General features: G+C 38.8%; 1 protein-coding gene across 1 annotated transcript in view; it reads right to left on the reverse strand.

Annotated features, from left to right (window-relative positions):
• bin3 (bridging integrator 3) overlaps positions 1-14,374 on the reverse strand; it is a 34,426-nt gene extending 20,052 nt beyond the window's left edge. The window contains exons 1-3 of the mRNA XM_074638469.1: positions 14,235-14,374; positions 5,812-5,860; positions 4,038-4,078 (exon numbers count right to left, since the gene is read on the reverse strand). Of these exons, the coding sequence (XP_074494570.1) occupies positions 4,038-4,078; positions 5,812-5,860; positions 14,235-14,242 (98 nt within the window). The 5' untranslated portion in view covers positions 14,243-14,374. The remainder of the gene's footprint in view (positions 1-4,037; positions 4,079-5,811; positions 5,861-14,234) is intronic.
• Between the last annotated feature and the right edge of the window lie 708 nt (positions 14,375-15,082).

The following is a 15,082-nucleotide window of genomic DNA, read 5'->3' on the forward strand; positions in this document are numbered from 1 at the left end:
AGGCAGGATTTAACCAGTATTATAATTAGAGGGCTTCTTCCTGTTTCCATAACAGAGGTTGCCCACTAAATACTTTTCCATGTGGACCTGGACAATGAACGTGCTGTGAAGAGTTCAGGTCCCCGTATGATCAGACAATCATCCCAGTTTGTTCTGTTTTGTTGAGAACATCTGAAGATAATTTAAAAAGCTGACCTAAGAGGCAAGATTTCCATGCAGCACATTCTGTTCTGAGTTATACCTGCAGCTAGAAAATTGCTTCTGACATTTGTGCGTTTACGTGGACATGAATAAGCCGTTTATGAGGCTTATCCCGGTTATGATCCTATTCAGGATATGGTGTTTACATGAGCACAGAGAAATCGGGGTATTCATATTCCCTGTATACATGATAAATAGTAGTAACCCCGGTGACTGATTACTGCATGCTATTTGCACAGGTGCTGTGATTTTTACAAAAACAAACCGGCAATGGGAGATGAGAGTGACAGGAAATATCAACCACTACACTGTACATTTACTACCACTTGACAACTTAACTGCTAATTTCTTCCCTGCTTCGATCGTCAACACCTGTCTGCTCTGAGCTCATCCACCGTCTCTCTCTCTTTCTCTAAACACACACACAAACACACACAAACACTACTTGCTGAGCTATTCCAGAAAGCAGTTACATTACTCTTATAACACTGTCCTCCACAGTCACTACCACTACGCAGGAGGAGGGGTGCAGTGGATGAAAAGACAAAACATAGGCTATGTTCCAAATCGCATACTTTTTCTTTTTACTTTTAGTACATACCGCAGCCCCTCTTACAAATTACGTATTATTGAATGCAGTGTGCATGCAATTGGGATGTACTACTTCGTCATAACATTGACCCTCTTGCTCATATCCGCTTCGCTGAAGATTGTGGGTGGGAATAGCCAGAAAAACATGCTGGCGTGCATATTGCAAAATGCGACCGGATGCAGTAGGACATCCTGGTATTTTTGGCATACTGCATTTGACATTGGAACATACTAAATCTTTTTCTGGCATACTAAATAGTATGGTAGTATGGGTATTTGAACGCACTGTCCGTTTCTTTGTCGCTTCAGACGTGAGACACTTTCGCTGCCGCTATTGTTTTCATTTCTGTAACATCACTTGGCTGCATGGATAGCTGGCGGTGCTAAATAACCAGCCCGGGTTAAGGTGTATATATGCAACAGTATTCTTTTCGGTTTCTTTCGGAGTACTCCAGCTAGCAGATTCGGGTTTCAGAAAACGGGATTTAGTGTTTACATGCTCAAACACATGAACAGGATAAACTAATAACCCAATCATAAACAGGTTATTCATGTCCATGTGAACACACCAAAAAATATCTGGAAATACTGATATGTGGTCAGCTTTATCATTTCCATCTTTGTGATGACAGTAAGTTTAAACAGTTGAGAAATCATACTACATAACTCAACTTTGTTTTGAATGCAATTCTGAATGCCAGTGGAGTCAATGAAGGGCATCGTGCAAAACAAACTCAAACTAAAATAGTCTTGCAAATTGGCTGACACAGTTAACACTTGAGAGTAATGAAAAGAGACAAATATGGAATGAGGAAAATAACAGTGTAACAGTAAAACCCTGCCAGTCACGGAGATCGGGTTGCAGGATAGTGGGTGAAAGCATCTCACCATGTAAACAAACTAGCGTGCTCTGAGCCCAATGCCTGTGCACTCAAGATGTGCTCTTATAGTGCTTGTTTGTGCATGTGAAACTCGTGTTCCAAATAGTACCTCCTACTTTTAAATGTGTTGCACAATGCTGTTGCATCTTCCCTACTCTATCAGCACTGACAGAGAGCGAGAGAAAGAGCCATGCTGGATGAGTGCCAGGTGAGCCTGGAGTCTCTTTCCAAAAGGTGCTAATAGAGCGGCCTAGTAGAACAGCTGCTGCTCCTTGCTCCAGTGCCCCGATGTTGGGTCTGTGCAGCCACAATCACCTAGCCGCATCGCCTATTGATAACTAGAAAGACACTACTGCATTTTATAGGACTTTCACACACACACACCCCTCGCATGACACTAGATAATGAACAGGCATTCAACCACGTTTGACCATTCACACCAGATTCCTTTTGGGTAAATACCTGGTCAGTTCACACAAGAACCAGGTGGTATATTTGCTAATTGCAGATATAACATTTCGGTGTATATGTCATTTAAGAAAATTCGTAAAAAGTGAAGTTGCTGATAGTATTCACATAGAGAGCACTGACATGTTTATTTTTTAAGCGTACATGTCCAGCTCACATACACGATTAACCGCAATTAAATATTCTAATCGATTGACAGCCCTATTTATAACAAATGTAAGGGTTCCTTATCAATCGATCTAGCAATGTTTGTGTTCGATATGCGTTTATGTTAAATGAAAACTGGCTATTAAATTTTTATCAGACGTTTGTAACTCTAAAATATTGATATCACTATCGGCCTCAAAAACCCTGCATCGGTATGAGAAGCATGCTGCTGTGCACATGGGAATTATACTTATTTTAGATTCAATATTGTTAATCCAACAAAATCAAATGTCAATTTACACTAAAATCTTTTGCCAGGCAGACAGAACTTAAAAACAGGAATCATGGTGAAGTCTACCGAGTATATTTAGGTCACAGATGAACCACGGTGTGCTGATATGGATCTCCAGGGTGGAGAACCTAAAAGTCCGTACATGCCTGCTGCTCTGACTCATCTATAAGGTCTATTGGCACCACACCTTCCTGATAATGGGCCCTCCTACTCAACAAAACCTGAGAGGAAAATGGTGCTCCCACTCATTCTGCGGGGCCCTCAGGGAGTTTCTCTAACCTCAGCCTCGCAGTAAGAGAAGGCCCCAATGTACTGAGCTCTCAGGTCTTTGGTGCATAACTTCTCTGAACCCCTCTCCCCTCCTTTGTTTCATAGAAACACTGACATCATGTTACTCAATTCAAAGTAGGCTGGTTAAATAATAGCAGTCAACTGTTAATATATTTCATTTTTCAGTTTAGGCTTTTTAGTTGCTTGTAAAAAGCCTTGAGAATTTTTTCACCAACAAGTTAATGAAATACACGGACATTTACGCTTTTTCTGAATTTATGAACACTAATGGTGCATCCACAGGAAATTCCATATCATTATAACTTCAACTTCTAGCTTTAATCTAAGTTTATCATCTGATGAACATCTGATGGAAAGAAAGCTCTCTTTCCCAATTTCTAATTTCAGACAACACGATAGCACAAATGTGGGTCCTTTCACAGTTCAATGTTGAGAAAAAAAATGTGCCCAAACGCAGCAGGGATTGGCAAATGGAGTGGGACAAAGAAACTGTGTGTACAATGAGGAGCATGTTAAGTGTGAGTTTTGTCAGAGTGCTTTGTAAACATTTAAAGCCAAAATATCTACAAGCAAAATTATAAAATAATTGTATAATACACAACAACTATCGAATTTGGGATACAACATGTGTATACTGTATTTGTGAAAAGATCTTCCATCATCTTTTCTATACAGTGTGTCTGATACATTCTTCTTACTATATATTTCTCTGACTAGGATATGCACAATACCGAATATATATTTTATGATAAATAATACAAACACTTGTCATAAGGCTATTACTTTTGTTTCATTTAACTTCTAAATAACTAGAAAATTAAATGCTGATGATGAAGATAATCAGACAATGAAGCTTGCATATTGGCAAAAGGAGACTTCTGACCGATGACTCGATTTAAGAACAGTACTTCCAGGAAAATAAAATGTGGATACAGATATGGTGTAGAAGAAATCACCTTTCACCAAACTGAAGGTACCAAAAGACCACAGTTTTACACACATGCATGCATTGGACCTTGAGCACACAACAGACAAAGTAGGTTTTGAGTTCAATATAACCTTGTATTACAATCACAAACTCTCCAAAGACACCACATATACCACATATAGGAAACCTCTTTGATCGTCTATCTTAATATAGACCTTGGTTCAAAATGTGGACTTACTTTTGGAGCTTGTCATATTCTCGCTCGAAGTCTCTTTCAACCTAAAAAAGAAAAAATTTCATGTAAAATTCTGGAATTTAATTATTTCAAATGTGTCAATTGTATTATCACAAGGTATGAACACATGATAACCGTATACATACATCACACAGAGTCTGACGAACTACATGCCCCAAAAACTAAGTCAAGAAAAAAGTTGGGGACAAAATTCCTTTTGACATTTTCGTATCACCGGGATAATAACAACCAGTACTTGTTTGTAGTTTCAATGCATTATGTACATGGGTTGTTGGAGTCTCGAGGCTTGTGTTATCACTCAACCATGGTTCATTGGTTTAACCCCTTTACATTTACGCCAATAGTTCCTGGGTCATGTACTTTCTCGGGAACAAGGACTTGTTGGGGGGCACAGACCACAGCTCAGGAACTCAGCGGTTGAAATACTTGAGTGCATCAAGTTCCCAGGGTCAACGAGGGATAAGACAGCTTGTCCAACCATGTCTCTAAAACATGCCAAGCAGGTTACAGAGGCAGCATGGGTTTCCTGTCTTGTGGCTCTGTGGGCTTCTGGATGTAAACACAGTGGTCAAAACAACGAGGAGGGCAGTTGACACGTTGTCACCAGTGGATCATCTAACTGGGCTGCTCAAACCCACTCCCTGTTTTTTGCCAGGATGGGACAGGAAGCCGGGAACCCGGTCTGACATTGACTGCCGGGCCACAGACCCATTACAGTGGAAGTGGTTTTCTCCAGCAAGGATATCACCCACTCACTGTCACTTCAAGGTAACCACCTCTGCCCCCTTGCATGGCTCAGACATCACTCTTTAGGGGTGAGGCACTCTGATGAAATTATTTAGACTACTATTCATGTTGTATAAACAAGGGGGTTTCTCAAACTTTTTGGGGGCCAGGGTCCCCTTACAGGGGAAAACATTTTCCAAGGACCCCCTCATAACTGTAACATCGATTCAGCATATGCTACCATTTGTACTCTTAGATGTCATTGGTACCATTTGTATTCTAAAACTTTACAACCTAAATACTAAAGGGGACTCTATGTAAGAATCAGAAATTGCTTATTAACAGCGACACCTGTGGCCGTTAAGTCAATGAAAGTCAGCGTCCTGTCCTTGACAGCAGTTATAGCCTACATTTCAAATAACTGATTGATTGATTGATTTTTTTTCTTCCAAAATACCGCCTTTAAGGTGCTAAATGCGAGATTGGGAGCATTTTCATTGCCTCCGCACGGCTCTCAACATGGCGACGGATGAGCCAGCGGCTTGTAGTTAACGGTGCTAACAGTGAAAACAATGACAAACTGCTGGAGCTAACAGCGTTAATTAACCAAAGGGGGACCGGAGGATAGGTGCTACGCTTCCGCAACAGCGGCGTCAGTCGGCATGGCGTTATCGGCTGTATACGCCGTATGAGAGCAGTGCAGAGGGTCAGCCGTGAGCTAGCCAGTGGGGCACGCTTACATGCACTTAAAGCATGCATGGCCGACCCGGCTATGACAACAAAGCCTGGAGAAACTTGGATTACAACACACACAGAGGGAGAGCTACTTCATTCTCTGCTCAGGTAGACATTACTCCACTATATCTTTATATAGTTAATAAATGTTTGCTGTTATATTAATGCTCTGGATATCATATAGAGCAGCTTTAAAGCAAGTTTTTATCCATTTACGTAGACTTGATAACATTTTATGCACAAAACCTTTTTGATTGATGAGTGAATTGAGCTTCTGTTCTAGTGAGCGACTTACGGTTTTAGAGACGATCTGCTTTTTTGGTTGTCCAATCTTGAAGGGAATCCTGAAATCACACAAAGACAAATGACAGGTGACTGACAGACATAAGCGACTGGAAAATCACTACCTAAAAGGTGGAATTACTGAATGCTTCGATTGTCATCAGTTGCGTGATGGGTGACTAGAGGCTGGTAGAGGTCGAAAGGTGAACAAGGGCCTCTTTCAGATCCCTGACACCAACAATCTGAAGCTGTTAATTCCTGCTGCTTCTCTGGAGTGTGTGGTCAAAGCCGTGTACATTAACTACATGTCATCACTGAACACATCTGGCTCCCATCTCAGGCGGATATCACTAAACAGAAGTGGTTGTCCCTCTTCTCGATGTGGCTTTACTGCGTGACCCCGGCTGGCAATCAAACACAGATGCACATGCTATATTGTATATCAGGAACAATATTAAGCCTAGACACACTAATATATTGGGGCTCAAAAGGGGTTCAGCCAGGACAATGACTTGCTTTTAAAAGAAAACTTGAGAGATCATTGCTACAAATCAATCCAAAAAACAAAATGTCTTGAGGTTTAGTGTAACTGCAGTGGTTGCACCTCATTTTGAGAATGAAATACAAACTTTTCTTCACTCTTGAAAGACAAACACACTGACATCCCGACTATAGTTTTGGTAAAAGAAAAAGAAACATGTTCCTTCTTAGTTAAAAAACAATCTTTTATCCCCATTTCAAAACCCTACCATGGCCTTAATAAGTTGTTGCCGAGCATCAGAGTGCTTTGGGAATGCCTTGCCAATGTGCTTGGCTGTAGGTTTGTCATTGATGTGGCACTAATAGCCTGAAATCTAAGCTATATGATGGACAGTTGCCGCTGACAGGCAGGGTGAGGCAGCAGCTGCGTCAAAAGAAAGGTGTGTAGACTAATGAGATGGAAAAGAGAGGGTGTGATGTAGGGCCTCGTTGTGCAACCAGGGAATGCTATTGATGTGTGGGGAAGATCCTTTTTGATGACAGCTCAATCACAAAACTCAACATGGTCAAATAACCGCAAGATTAATCTAGTAAAAAAAAAACAGGTTTCACTAGTGGCTCAGGTAGCAAGATTTCCGTTGATTTGCTGGCTGTGTTGGTGCTGTGCTTTAGGTTGTATGAGGTACCAGTTGTCCTGACTGACCTTATATTTATTGAAGTTTTGACTAAATCCTTTATTCAGAGAATCTGTACAGATTACTGATGCCTAAATTGTTTCGTTTGGCTCAGGAAAGAAGTTTCACCCACTGTGTCATCATTCGGGTGAGACACACGGAAAATAACCACAGACATTACTCACCACCATCGTATGTGACTCACCTTTCTCTGATTACCTGATAAGTACACTATAACGTCACAACAAGTACAGCACGTACTGCATGCGTATGTACGTAGCGGATTTGAAGTTATGGTATTCCCTTTCCAAAATACAACAGCAACATAATTTCTACATTTATAAATAAAATGTAAACTTAGGCTGGAGATCAATCGGTGCTCTCCCAAAAGTTACAATAAGGTGGACCAGCCTCACACAGACTACATCTTACAAGATCTGTTTCCACTATGAGATTCAAGTCTGTACAAAAAAATAAAAAACACTTGAGAATCAATTCAGCCTGGACAGACACGCACCAACCAATCCCCGAAAGTTGCCTCCCTAAACACTAGTTTATTGTGTTGAGTACACATCCAGTGTTCATGAATGATGAATCGGTAATTCAGGCAGAAACTACAACTACACACAGCTACACAAGTGACTCATATATATTAATAGGTTTTACACTAATAGGTACTATGCATCTCACTACTGGAACAAACTGCAAAACACTTATTCCTCTGAGGGACATTAAAGGATTTCTTGCTAATAATATTTGTGATTGTTTTAATTAGTGTGTCTGTGTGTGTGATTGCTTTGTCTGACTGAATTGTCTTATTATGATGTTGTATATGTAATTTGTTTCAGGTCTATTTTGTAAAAGAGATCTCAATGAGACTTCCTGAATAAATAAAGCTTGATTAACAAATATGTGCAATAGCCGTGCGTGTCCGTTGTAACAATTAACTATTTTATATCTGAAATTTCAGGGAACATAACATAGGGGTGGGCAATATATCAACATTATATTATTATAGTGATATGAGACTAGATATAGTCTTAGATTTTGGATATCGTAATATCATAACATGGCATTAAGTGTTGTCTGTTTCTGGTTTTAAAGGCTGTATTAAAGTGATGTGATTTTCTGAATTTACCAGACTGTTCTATTATTTGTCTTTACCAACTTTGTCATTATATCCACATTACTGATGAATATTTATCAAAAATCTCATTGTGTAAAATTTTTGTGAAAGCAGCAATAGTTAAACCTACAATCGTCGACAATCGTCATAATATCGATAGAGATATTTGGTAAAAAATATTGTGATATTTGTTTTTCTCCATATCAAGCCCTTACATAACATGACTCATTGGTAAGAACCTCTTTTTACACAGAGTGGTTGCACAGCCAATGTGGTTGTATTTGTTGACTTGCCGTTCTACATTCCCTTTTAAATGGAGAGCACTAGCGGTGCATACAAGGCGATTTCGCAATTCTGCATTAGTTTATGTCTTTCTGGTTGGACAGTCGGGTTTTCTACCAACATTGCACAATGTAGGGCAACAGCTTTTCATGTTTGTTCCCATTTGGTGGGTGTGTCGGGGAGAAAATCATGACATCCACAGCAAAAACCCTAATGGAAGAGTTAAGCATAAACATTACAGTGTTCCAAACAGCCATCAACGCGCCATGAAACATATATTTAAATGTTAGCTTTCAATGTTCTCTTTTGCCATGTTTTGGCAGAGCTGACCATGACAGGATTGGTTTCTCAATGACATCAAGAGAGTCCAAGTCCAAGTGTAACTGTATTAGGATGGATTTTCCTTTTAATGTACCAAATTTGCTATATTTGGGAAAAAAAACTGAAGAGAGTCCTTAATGTTGTAGATTCAGAGTGTATCCACTTCTATAAAGAGCCAAAGGAAAGTGGTCACTCTCTCTTCAACTGCTCATGAGAACTGGCAAACACAGTGAGTGAAGTGTGCTTCGGGGAGGGAGAGGGAAAATGTAGCAGGCAACCAGAGGGAGAGAATGAGAAAGAGGGAGGATGGTAAGTCACTGTGAGAATCATTTCTAATGTTTCTTCACACAGCCATATTTCTGTAGGGGCTGTCACATTTAGAAACACTGGTAAGTTGGGTCCTGTGAACCCAGAACTAGCGTCTGAGATGGCAGAGGCCCGACCACAAGGCAGCTGAAGACTGAAAACTTATGTGTTACACCAGCTGAAGTCCAAAATTTTCTGAAAAAACAAATCTAAGCCTACTGATGGAAGGCGTGGGCAGTTCAGCGGATTGAATAGTGCCTTGGTATTTAGTGCTAGATACTTTGGACAATATGATGAATAATTTACTGTCATTATAGTACTTGTACGTTACAGTATTTGAATCCAGATTCACATAACCCATAAACATTTACTCACACAAGTAAATATACAAACCAATACCCAAAAGGGATATGTAAATAGGATAGTTTTTGGGGATAAGATTTGGAGAATCACAGTGACAAGAGCAGTTATTGGTAATATTCGGTCCATTTTCAGGCCCAGATGCATTCAAAAAAGTGCTCTGTTACACATTGGCTGTCATCATCAGCAAGACGGTAAAATTGCATTTAGAGAGTTATCTGATCTTTGCTGTAATAGGCTACACGTCACTGCCATCAAGTAAGCACGTAGGCAAGAACAAAGACACGACAGTCTTCTCTATCCGGGACACATTATGCATCGACTGGAAGACCCGATGGCTTTTCACTAAAACTCAAAATGTGTATGCCATTACAAGGGACAGTGCATCATTCGACCTTGGATATTCCACGGAGCACAGAGGGCTAGTTGAAGATGTTGGGAAGTGGAATTGTTCTGACGATGACCCCAAAGTCAAACCCCTCACGTCATAGAGGCAAGTGTGCAAGCCCTACTGGAATGCGCCAGTCAGCAGAGCCCATAAAGGACTCTTTTCACTGGTCGAGCACCCCACTCTTGACCTTGTGTTTGGCGGTGCGTGCTGGCAGAAGCGTCGCTTGCCAGCTATTGACTGTCTGAATGAACTGCGTGACGCCATCTTGCTTCCTTGATTACTGACACTAAGAATATGTAACATTTTATAAAGTGAGCTAATGTACATACACGTCACAGACGTACTGAAAGAGTTCGTTATAAGCCTAATAATTGTAAGTTTCACTGCATTTCCTCTTGAACTGCGGATTTCTGAGAAACGAGCACTGAATCAATTCAAACCTCTTTTCAACCTCCTTAACAGCAGCACACAGTTGAGGACTGGTATGACAAAGCTTCCCATACTTATAAAAACAATAGTTATAGCTGAATCCATTGCCAAAAGAACAAGACCAGAATTCAACCATTGTGGAGGTTAATGGGTTGCAGACTTCTTGGAAACTGTAGAAAAGAAACAGCCCAGCTTCATTGCCTGCATTGCCTGAAAGCCTAAAATGTGAGGACGATGGATTAATTTTTTTTGTCAAACAACCAAAAGTTCCAACTTATAAACACTAGGGCTGTCCTCGACCGAAAAAATTCTTAGTCGACTAACACTCTTACGATTTTGTCGACTAATTGATTAATTGATTTAATATTAAGATCTGTGAAACTGAGTCTCTCCACAAAGAATCGCATAAAAGCACCACTTAAAATTTTGTGTTTACCAGAGATGTACTCATGAGTTTCTTATGAAAAAGCATGAAAAATGACTAATCGACTAAAGAAATCTTAGTCGATTATAGGACTGACCCAAATGTGTTGAAGCTTTGACCGTTGTCTATTCGAATGCTACGTTTTTAAAAGTTTTTATATATAAATCTGTAATAATAAAGTATAAATCCCCAAATATCCCATAAAATAAGGAATAATCCCAAGACACTATTCATCATTCATATTCAACATGAATTATTATTAGTTATTCTCAGACGGACATTGCTGTTTGTTGTGGAAAGAGGTGCGTAACAGTAGTGCGGCAGCGGCACTGAAACGTCGGAAATGGAAACAGACAGACAGAAGAACATGTCAGCCTGCTGCGCTGTTCCGCAAAGCTTCGAATACCTCCCAATATTTCTCACCGAAGCTTCGAAGCCCAAATAATGGTATTCGGGACAGTCCTTGCCAACTAAGACCAAAACGACTGATCAGTTGACTAAATTGACAAAGAGGGGGCGGCCATAATAAACACTGACCAAAAGTTCGTCAGTGTTGAGATACAGATCTGATCTATTCAAACTTACAGCCATTTGATTTTCTAAAATCCCTCAATATGCAAACCCTTGGCCCCACACACAGCCGGCTATGAAAGACAATGTAACATGCCATCCCCTACGTGATACATACAATAGAGGGATAGACAGACTTTACAGAAGACTACACATCTTGCTGAACTTGATGGGGAACCGTTTCCCAGGAATAGAAAACAAAACTTGGCAAGACAACACAAAGGCAATAAAATACAATATATACTGTATATGGTTGTCCACCCCTATATTTTCTTGTGAACAAAACTTGAACAGAGTACATAATGCTACAGACTATAGCTATTTCTAGAAAGAGCCAAAATGAGAATACACTGTGGAGTAAATAAACTCTCAGACACCCGCTGAGTGAACCAACCCTTGAGTGAACTTTTTCTCATAAGCAAAAGTTTTGGGACGTTTTTCCTCGTCTCCTGAGAGAACTTGGGTAGGGTCATGAACTAGTGCTGATGTTGGTCTGTAATGCCAATTGATACATAGTGTATCATCTGGGTGATATCACTGAAATAAACTTAACTTATCTGATAGATAATATAATCAGAAATGCACAATACATTTTCTGATGTAGAAGAATATTTTTTTCTTGTTGTCATTTGGCTGAAAATGATAGCACAGCCTTGTTTGCTGTTGTTTACTTTCTCAGGGACGTCACCAGCTGGATGGAAGAGCTCTGATGACAAGACATGCAGACTCAGCTAATATCTGAGCAGATCATCCATTCAGACTGTCATGAAACCAACTGTTGTTCACACCACCTCTCTTCATTCATTGAACTTAGTAACACAATCATCTGTGGCTCCATAGAAAATTACAAAGCAATACAACACCTAAAAACTTCCAAACCTTTAAAAAGGGACACAATTTGGTCTAAAAGCACATCTATTTATATATAATACAATAACAATGACATGGTTATCACTTCATATCCCTTGCTGATTGGGGTTATTTTCATTATTGATTAATCTGGCAATTATCTCCTCAATTAATGGAAAATAAATGGGTATAAACTGCTCATCACAACAAAAACGTGACATCTTGAAGTTGATTGTTTTGTCACACAAACAGTCCCAAAAACCCAAATACATTCATTTCACTATCACATCAGACAAAGAAAAGCAACAAATTCTCACATTTGGGAAGCTGGAATCAGAAAATGTTTGGCATTTTTGCTTGAAAAATAATTAACAATAGAATAATTGGTCACCAAAATAGTTGCCGAATGATTTTCTTGTCAACCGACTAATCGACTAATTGCATCAGCTATAAAATATTAAAGTGACTTCAGTTGTGGGGCTAAAATGACAAATGATACAGACGCTTCAATTAAACACAATCCAAAGACAAAGTCTGCAGACATAAATGTGTATACTATGTTCCCAAAACAACACGAGACGTGAAAGATGGCAGCTGCTGCAGCGCTACCTCCGCCTCAACTCATTGAGAAAACAAATAGCAAGAGTCGGGTATGGAAGTACTTTGCGTTCGAGGCGGATTTACAAGGAGTAATAATAGATTCACAAAAAACAGTGTGCATTGACGGTGCCGTCGTACTTTTCTTTCCAAAGGAGGAAATACTTCCAATTCAGCAAAGCACCTCAAAGACAGACATCCAGACAATATTGTTTGTTTTAAATACTTGAAGGCTACATGCCACTGTTCTGTGTTGCAATGTTAATAGATGTTTCTTTTTATTTATTACGCAAAGGCTACATGCATCAGTTTTTTGTAATGTTCAAATGTTTTAATAAAAAGGAGTGCGTGTTGAATTACATGGGATTTATTGTTTTTTTTGTTTTCTTTTTACCGTGGTATCGAATTGGTATTGAGAATCGTGTAAATTCACTGGTATTGGTATCGACTACTAGATTTCTGGTACTGTGACATCCCTAGATGGTAATAGGGATGTCACGAGAACCGATACTCCGGTACCAACTCGGTACCAAAATTCTAAAAATGTGACGGTACTCGTTTTCTTCGGTACAGAAGGTACTGAACGATGCCTGTAATGGTCATTTGGTACCGGAGCGGAGGTACTGGAGATGCGATTCTTCCGGATCTAATGGGGGCAGTATACGCTTACAAGTGTTCAAGTGTTATTTATTATTTATTACTTAATGTAATGTACCTGTAATGTTCAAATGTTTTAATAAAGGAGTGCGTGTTGAATTACATGGGATTTATTTATTTATTTATTTTTTTACCATGGTATCGAATTGGTATCGAGAATCGTGTAAATTCACCGGTATTGGTATCGACTACAAGATTTCTGGTACCGTGACATCCCTAGATAGTAAACGACAGAACATCATCATATTACTAATATGTCCACACACGAGTACAACAAATAACAAAATGCTCAATGGTTGTGCTTGTCAATGTTGCATGTCAAAACGCCAACAACTAGGCTAATGCTCAAATCCCTTTAAATGGCCTCAGTGTTGACCCTATTGACCCCATTGACCTAACAATTAGCTCAAGTTTCCATGTTATGCTAAAAGGCACAACCAATGTTTATTTAAACAGCACAAACAAGCAGCTATAATATTTATTATTATTATTATGATTTTATGATATGTTGTGTTTTTATTCCTGTTATTTCTTGATGTTAATGTAAAGCACTTTGGGTGCCTTTTGATTATTGTAAAGGGCTATACAAATACATGTTGATTGATTGATTGATTGATTGATTAGGATAAATTCAAATTAAATAACTTTGTATTGTACAAGTTAGCTTAGCTTAGCTAAACACTCGACTTATTACTGCTGAAAGTTCACCATTTACAACAACTATCGTTACCACAGCTGTTTAACAAGACTGATATCCACATTAAGACCTGTTTTATTGTCCCTCGGTGAAGTTTCACTCGTTTTTAACACTCAACTTAGCACTAACTTAGCTATTCTACTGTTCTGCTACCAGGAAGTAGACGGAGCCCGGTCGACAAAACATCTGTCTTAGTTCCCTATTTACTATATTTCTTTCAAGTTATACTGTTATTATAATACGTTAACTTAATGGTGTAGACAAAATACATACCAGCTCATTTTGAGTGAACTTTTATTCCTGTTTCATTGGGTAGTTTTGTTATTATCTTCCCGAGGACATCATTCCTCCTTTTCTACCAGTCAACAGAGGAGCTTTAAACCGGAAGTCCGGGGCTTAGCCGGGGGTCGTACTTCCTCTCAGGAAGTTTTAAAGGGGAACAAATATATATGTTATGTTTTCATATAATAATACACTACTAGACTAATCTCTCTTTCAAAGCACAGCTCAAGACCCACCTCTTTTCTTTGGCTTTTTTAATGTACTTGAATTGTGATTACTAATTGACCTTGTCTTATACTCATGGATTTGCTGGACTAATGCTCAGACATTAATGAGGGATGGTTTGAAATCACCTGTTTGTAAGCTTTTTACTGAATGTCTGCTTAGTTTATTTGTTGAGGTGAGAATGAACTTGGGAAGCCCCAACTTAAAGGAATACATTTTTGGAAAATACAGTCATTGGCTTTCTTGCCAAGAGTTAGATGATAAGATCAATACCACGCTCATATATGGAGTACGTGTTTATTTATTTTTGTATTCATTCCCTTATTTATTTACTCTTCTATTTATTTATTTATTTTATTCATTTTAATTTTATTTATTTATTTTTGCATTTTTTTTATTTATTCATTTATTTTACATTTATTTATTATTAATTCATTTACACTTATTTTATATTTATTTTTAAATGTATGTATTTATTTATTTATTTATGCATGATTTTCCCTTTAAGTGTCACCCCTTATTTATTTCCCCAGCATTTATTTAGGTATTTACTTATTTATTTATTTATTTAAAAAGGATCCCCATTAGCTGATACCAATGGCACCAGCTAGTCT

The sequence above is a fragment of the Sebastes fasciatus genome, chromosome 6, assembly GCF_043250625.1.
Source record: "Sebastes fasciatus isolate fSebFas1 chromosome 6, fSebFas1.pri, whole genome shotgun sequence".
NCBI lineage: Eukaryota > Metazoa > Chordata > Actinopteri > Perciformes > Sebastidae > Sebastes > Sebastes fasciatus.